The following is a 7,137-nucleotide window of genomic DNA, read 5'->3' as shown; positions in this document are numbered from 1 at the left end:
GCTGCTTGCTTTGCAACAGCATACCCGCTACACACAGGTTTTTTTTTATTTGTCTCATATAAGACTCGAATGGAAAGGCTGAAAAACAATCTAAAGGTCCATGTGCACGAACATCGTCAGGAAGATGCTGTAACAAATGCACATTATAAATTAAGTTTTCAGACCCACAACACCATTCATATTCTTTAAGAAAGATTCCTAAATCTATTCTGACGGATTCTACAATGGTATTATATAATTCAGGGTGTGCAAGCAGATAAATGGATGACACCAAACGCCCGAAATTAAAATACAAAGGTTGCAGCAATGGTTTTTACTGAATAACTGGGCCTAGATATAGAAGGAACAACCTACATTCCGAAGCTTTCCATACCGATACGAAGTCTGGTGTACGACATTTACGCTGAAAGTAGGAGAGAGTACTTGCCACGCAACCAGAAATTAAATTATTTATGTCTGTTAATGCACATGAGTTCATGTTAAACAGTCTTTCATGTGAGAATTTTATCCAGAGACTAGATAGCATTTTGGTGTAGCGCGCGCTACACAGATTTTGGGCTTCTTCCCAAAAATTTCCTCAAACGTTTCGGGAAATTCGAACACAACAATTGGTAAGGGGTTTTTCCATAAAATTTTTCCAAAATTTGGGGATTACCCTGAAATGGAGAGATTGGGTATACCCATATTACTAATTATTCGAAATAACCACTCGTAAATCATGTCTTCTATTTTCGTGAAGGATTTACGACAAATGATTAAACGCATATGCGTTCCATTTGATGCTGTATACAGCATGTATACATTTGTCTAACTATATATATATATATATATATATATATATATATATATATTACTGAGTCGTTAGCTCACTTCACTTGTTTTTTTATCTTACAGATTGTCTAATATACTTTTATCTACATACTCCTTCACCACACGACATTTCACGTGGTTAAACACAATCCTGCACATCTGAAGATATTTTAAGATGTTTGATCGTTTTACAAGTTTGTTAAGCCTGATAATCTTCTCGACTAGTTTGGAAGTAAGTAATTCTATTTGTGCATTGGCTATTTGCGGAAATGCATTGTACTGTGAGGAGAACAGTAATTCTTTTGAAAGTACAAAATGTACGTTTTTTTAAAATCATTGTGCATTCACAATCAAGTTCACTTAACTGAAGAATGTGTTTTTATTGATGAATCCACCTAATAGTTCGTAAGGTTATCCACTACTTTTGACAGTTTCGGGAGAAATGCTAAATGTCTACAGCATCTCGGGGTCCTTTTGCCTTTTTGCTTAGAAATCAGAGAGAGTATCCTTGTATCACCCTTCGGACATCACTGAGCTTTATTATCATTTTCAACTTAATCATTTTCTCGCAACTAATTTAGATGTTTTCGATAGGTTACTAGTACCGATTTTACACAATTTCTTAGTTTGAGAAGGTTAAGTATTTTGTCGTTCCAGGTGATTTAGAGGACACCTTGTCAATACTAAATGTGTAATCTGGGGAAATACGTATTTTAGTACAATCACCTCGTTTTCGTTCTGTGATTAATGAGTTCATTATAGTCATTTCATAAATGATAGATATAAAACACACCATCGATGTCATTTGCTTTTTAGTGTCTTAGAGTTAAACCAGTAGATCTTCGAAGAGACTATTAAAAGTCAATTAGTTAACAGCTAAATGTCGCAACCAAACATAGATAAGAAAATATGAAAATATCTGAAGGCCTTTGTTTGTGGTGCATTCACAAAAAAGAATATATTCACTTGCTACCTATCTTCCTTTCGGTGCTCACTTTTTTTAGCAAAATGTTAACGATCAATCGAATACAGCATAACCTTCCGTATCCACTTACTTTTGTTTGTATAATCATGTAACGTTTCTAGGAACCGTTACTGTCTTGTAACAACTATTGGTTGAAATTCGCACAGCGATCACCAGGTGTTGTATTTGATTCAGTATCCAAAGCATACATGTATTTCACTACTTTTACTTAGTCGTTCAGTTCCCAACTATCATGATTATACTCAGCATAATGTGATAAAAATACACCAGTTATGTTTTGTCTTTCTTCCAGTTCATCCAAATTAAATGATCAGGCTTTGTTTCCTGAAGATTTCTTTGTAATTATTCATGTCATGCTATCGATTTAAGGTATTAATCTTCAACCAATTATGGACTTACATATTTTGAAATCACTTTATTTGTCTTACTTTAGTGGTTTATCTCATCAATCTGTGGTCTGTCAGTTTTTCTTTTAAAGCCCTATCTTAGTATTTATGTATGCATGAAGTAACTATGGTTACTGTAATTCGAAAACGTATTTTACAAATATTCTGGTATGTGCCGTAATCCTAATTTTTTTCATACTTTGTAGGCGTGCAGCAGAAGTCCAGCATCTGGTAAGATCTATGATTTTACGGTCACTGATATTGACGGTAATGAAGTTCAACTGAGAAAGTACCTGTAGGTGGTCTGCTAATTTCCAACTAATTTTGTCTATAGAAATGAAGTTTGCATAATCGTGAATGTTGCTACTGAGTGAGGCCTTGCAGGCACTAATTATCCCCAGCTTCAGAGACTATATACCCAATATTCTGAAAGCGGCCTCCGAATTTTAGCTTTTCCCTGTAATCAGTTTAGAGGACAGGTAACTTATGGTTGACATAACTGGTCTACCTTCAGGAACCCGGGACTGATCAAGAAATAAAACAGCGCGTGTTAGCGAAGTATAATGTGACATTCGATTTGTTCCACAAAATTGATGTCAATGGTGAAAATGCTATTCCGTTGTACAAGTTTCTGAAACAGTCACTATCGTCCTGGTTTTCCAGGTAAGCCCTCAATACTCGTTTAAGTCTTGATATCAGTGCGAAAATTTAAATCCCCTTTTTACGGTACTTTTTGATATGGTTGCCGTTTCGTAAACACTTAAAATCGTATTAAACGAGAAAAGGGGGTTGGGGGATCAGTTTAAATAACCTCGAGCGCGAATATCCAAAAGTTATCACATGGACTCAGCCACATAGCGTTATATTAACCTAAAGTGTCAAGTCACTTATTGTCATTAGGCGACTTGGATCGCATTATTTTGGAACAGGATCCCAAGAGCACAGTAAAATTTACCATATAACGAAATCGATTTATCGAATGCTGTCTAAAACAGTGGATATGGAGGATCCACCTAGGGAGTTGGAAAACCCTGATTCCAAACTAGTGGTGCACATGGGCTCTAGGATTCTGAAGGAACGAATAGTGTTTAAACCTATTGTTGGTCACCGGCCACCATGGGATTGGATCTAACGGTTCCCCGCTGTCGTATGGATTAAACCTCTGAATCAAAGGCTCGGAGAGTGCCCCCACCTAAGAGAACCATCTGCTTCGGTTTGGGCGCCCGGGCAGTGTTCTATCCTTAACACAAATCATTCGATTTATGTGGCGCATATGTACTTGGTGCCTCCTTGTACCAATGTTTATATGTTAAAATAAATAAATTTTTGGACAGTTTTGGGTTTGTGTGAATCTGAAGTTTATTTATTTATTTAAACCAATATGTAGTCCTATCAATCTCAGAAAATTAAGTAAGTAATACATGATAAATCAAATGCTAGAAAACGAAGGACAGAAATGACTGAGTCGTTAAGTATAACATGAGCGCACACTCTTATAAGTAGTGGTTTATTAAGATTTCTCCACAACTGTCTAGTAGATTATGCTCTTGACCCATAAAGCTTCGTAAATAATCTGTCCAACTAAGAAATTAAAGACTTTCATAATGGTTCTGTTTCACGGGAACGCTGACTAAGCACATAATGTTGCTTCATTACTGATCTGAGTGAACTCCTAACCTAACAATATATGATGAAGTAGTTTGGATGATTCGATCACCTTACATCTCTCCGAAGTCTCATCAGTGGTACCCACTGGTATTTTACGAAATATCGACACCGATTCAAACAGCTCTCTTGGCTTTTTCAAATCCGCTTCATATATGACGTGAGTGAGATAGATGTCCATCTGCCAGACAAGGAATGATGTACTAAATGGCATTTCGGTCTGTTCTACTTTTATGACTGTGAAATGTTTCCCGTGAGCTTATAGGATTTTCACGGGTTACTAGTGTTTGATTATGGCTGTCTTCATAGCAGTGCTGTTGTATGTAGGGCCATTGAGTGTGCAATGTTGAAGTCAGATGAGTGGTATTAGATGAAGATGGTGTGTCGACTAATGAGGTGGTTAGGACATGTGTTATGAATGCCAGAGCACTGCCTACCTCAACGAGTCATGTTTTCTGTTGTAGGAAGAGGTTAGACAGAAGCTAGGAGCAGGAAAACGAAGACATGGTACTTGTCTGTAAATTCATTGACAATTGAGCTGAGTTATAATAATAGGCGTAAACTATCTGAGTTAAGCGTGCTTATCTTAACCAATGTCTAGAGGATTCAAATGACATTCAAAACTGTTTTGGATGATACATGTGTATTCACTCTTTGTTTTTTCTTAGTATTTAAGTCCCAAAATCTCCCCATAGCATTTTTTGGCGTCCTGTAGCGTGTCTCTTCGATTGCTACTGATATTATCAGCTTTTCTATTGCTGCGGGATTTATCTTGAAAGTTTTATCTTCTTGTGCTAATGTGGTATCGTAACTTAAGCCGATGTTCCGGGTTCTACGGTGCATTGACTTACTGAACAATATTTGTAATTAACCAATAAAGCTATATTTATTTTTTATATTTTAAGCTAATAAGGTTTATAAAGCTTGATTGAAATATATGGTTGATGTTCGCAGACCTGTATTAAATGCATGTATCATATAACATGTGTATTTTTGCCATAGAATTCTGACTTTACTTTCTTGTCATTCTACTCTAATAAACTTGTGTTGTAGGTGCATTAATATTTGACCTAAATATTTAGTGTGTCTGGTGTTCCCTGTTTTTCTTTTCGATTAAAATGTATATCACTTCTTTATATCTTACAGAGAAATTGAATGGAATTTCGTGAAATTTCTAGTTGGCAGAAATGGTACTCCTGTATCTCGTTACAGTTCGATAACTCCACCTAACGTAAGTTTTATTGATTTTTTACTTTTTAAACTTTTTATTGATGTCATAGAATCAGCCATTTTAGACTTTGACCATTTGTTACGAAATTAACAGACTATATATTATTTTTTATGAAGAAACATTTTGTAATATTAATGTATTTCGTGTATATTTTACCATTAGGCTTATATTATTGTATATGTAAGTAGTTTAGCATACAAAAGTAAGTGTATAAATACTTCACTGTCTGTCAGATGTACTTTGCGGTCAAATCTCAGATCAAACATGATTAACCATTTAGTTCATATCAAAATGATCAAGTTAAATACTGTGCAAACTAAGTACTATTTGATTACAAGTACTGTGTTATTACCATTTTATTTGAATGATTGTTTAGAAAGTCGCAAATTGTCCAGATGATTAAAATCAAATATTCACTTCACAGTATTTAGAAACTGTACCTATTGTCTTGCATATTCGTAAACGCAAAATAAATCACTTTTGTCTAAGTTTCGTAGTTCCAATAGGGTTTCGATAAGGTACTACTTTCTCCGATTCGCTAGTCTTCCTTACACTAGTCTCCACTGTTTTGATTTAATTACGAACATTGTTAACAGCATTTATCCACATACATAAAAAATTTTCAGTAGCATAAAATCAAAAATTGTTCTAAGATAAATGTTTCAGAGAATATTTACACGAACGGTCCTGATAAGATTCAATATTTTCGTCAACTTTTCGGCAAGATTATTTGTAGAAGTGACCAATACATGGATAGCAATGAATGTAAATGGATTTCAGTTTTGTAGATTTTTGGTAATCGATATAATAATCAATAAGAATACGTAGAACCCGTAAGTTATAATGGAATAAATTCTTCATTACTAGTGACATTCATTTTAAGCTATTTCAAAAGATTTAATTTTACTCTTCCTTCTCATTGATCTATTCCATCAGAGTTCACATCAGTCATAGATTTACTATTATCGCTGGCAATAAAAAGCATTTTATTTTTGTGATCAAATCGCATCTAATACCTTGTCAAATTTAAGTGGGATAATATCGGAGTTAGTACGTAATTCCTTTAATGATACAAAACTCTATTTAATTATATTTTTTTTTATCATAATTTGACAAATCAAATTATTTTTCTCATTATGTGCCCTAAAGTGACTACATCAGTGAAAGTGAACATAGTCAATAAATATCATTTAGATGTATAAATGTTAATTTACATTTGTCTTGACAAGATTTAAGTAATTAAGTGGGAACAATTCTTGGAACAGATTATGTCTAGTACTCAAATACTTGGCACTGTATTTTTAAATATTTCCTAGTTTTTCAGAAATCCTCTATACTTAGACCCTTAACAGAAGACGAAACGCAATATGTATGGAAAGAAGCTTTGTTTCCAAGGTTACTGTAAGCACAGAAAACAAGGATATTTTTAGGTTAACATGTGGCCTTCGTATTCTACAGGCCTCTAGAGACGTTCTAAATTCAATAATCAAATATAAAATCATTCAATCAGAATATTATGTAATCTATTGTTTTTCTAGGAAATTCTAAGACGTTTCTATCAAACTCTAATTAGATGCAGCGTTCTCAACCTTTTCTTAATTTCTGAAGACTTTCCCGATGAATTCACTTTTTCTTAAACTAAATTTGTTAACTTTCATGTTATATGTACTGAGTTGTATTGCTTTTAGCATTTGTTTCCAGTTAATTGATTCCATTCTATTTTCTTTATATAGAGTATGGAAGCTGAAATTCGAAAGTTACTTGGCCTTTCTAATGAATTATAAAACTCATTATTTAATTACCTGCTTATCTGTTTGTTTTCATTTTGTTTTTAATTATCTTTCATTATAAAGTTATATGATGATCAGTGATATACACCGAAATGATAATTTAGTGATCAAACAATGATGAATATGTTTGAAAATCTTAAGATTAAACATATTCTGATGTATTCATTAAGACTCTGGTATATGGTCTTGATGAGATCCTGAATTATTTTTACGTGTGTATAGAACTGCTTCTTCTATCTTTTATTTATATCTATAGATGCTTATCAATAA

General features: G+C 33.8%; 1 protein-coding gene across 1 annotated transcript; it reads left to right on the top strand.

Moving 5' to 3' along the window:
* Positions 1 to 2,067: 2,067 nt before the first annotated feature.
* Positions 2,068 to 6,861, top strand: MS3_00010046 (uncharacterized protein; the record flags this gene model as incomplete). Its single annotated transcript, XM_035731040.1, has 6 exons — positions 2,068 to 2,133; positions 2,388 to 2,476; positions 2,654 to 2,660; positions 2,696 to 2,844; positions 4,993 to 5,077; positions 6,811 to 6,861. 6 exons carry the CDS (start codon positions 2,068 to 2,070, stop codon positions 6,859 to 6,861), a joined length of 447 nt encoding a protein of 148 aa, XP_035588763.1.
* Positions 6,862 to 7,137: the final 276 nt, after the last annotated feature.

The sequence above is a fragment of the Schistosoma haematobium genome, chromosome 1, assembly GCF_000699445.3.
Source record: "Schistosoma haematobium chromosome 1, whole genome shotgun sequence".
NCBI classification, from domain to species: domain Eukaryota; kingdom Metazoa; phylum Platyhelminthes; class Trematoda; order Strigeidida; family Schistosomatidae; genus Schistosoma; species Schistosoma haematobium.
This window is presented reverse-complemented; position numbering and strand designations above follow the sequence as displayed.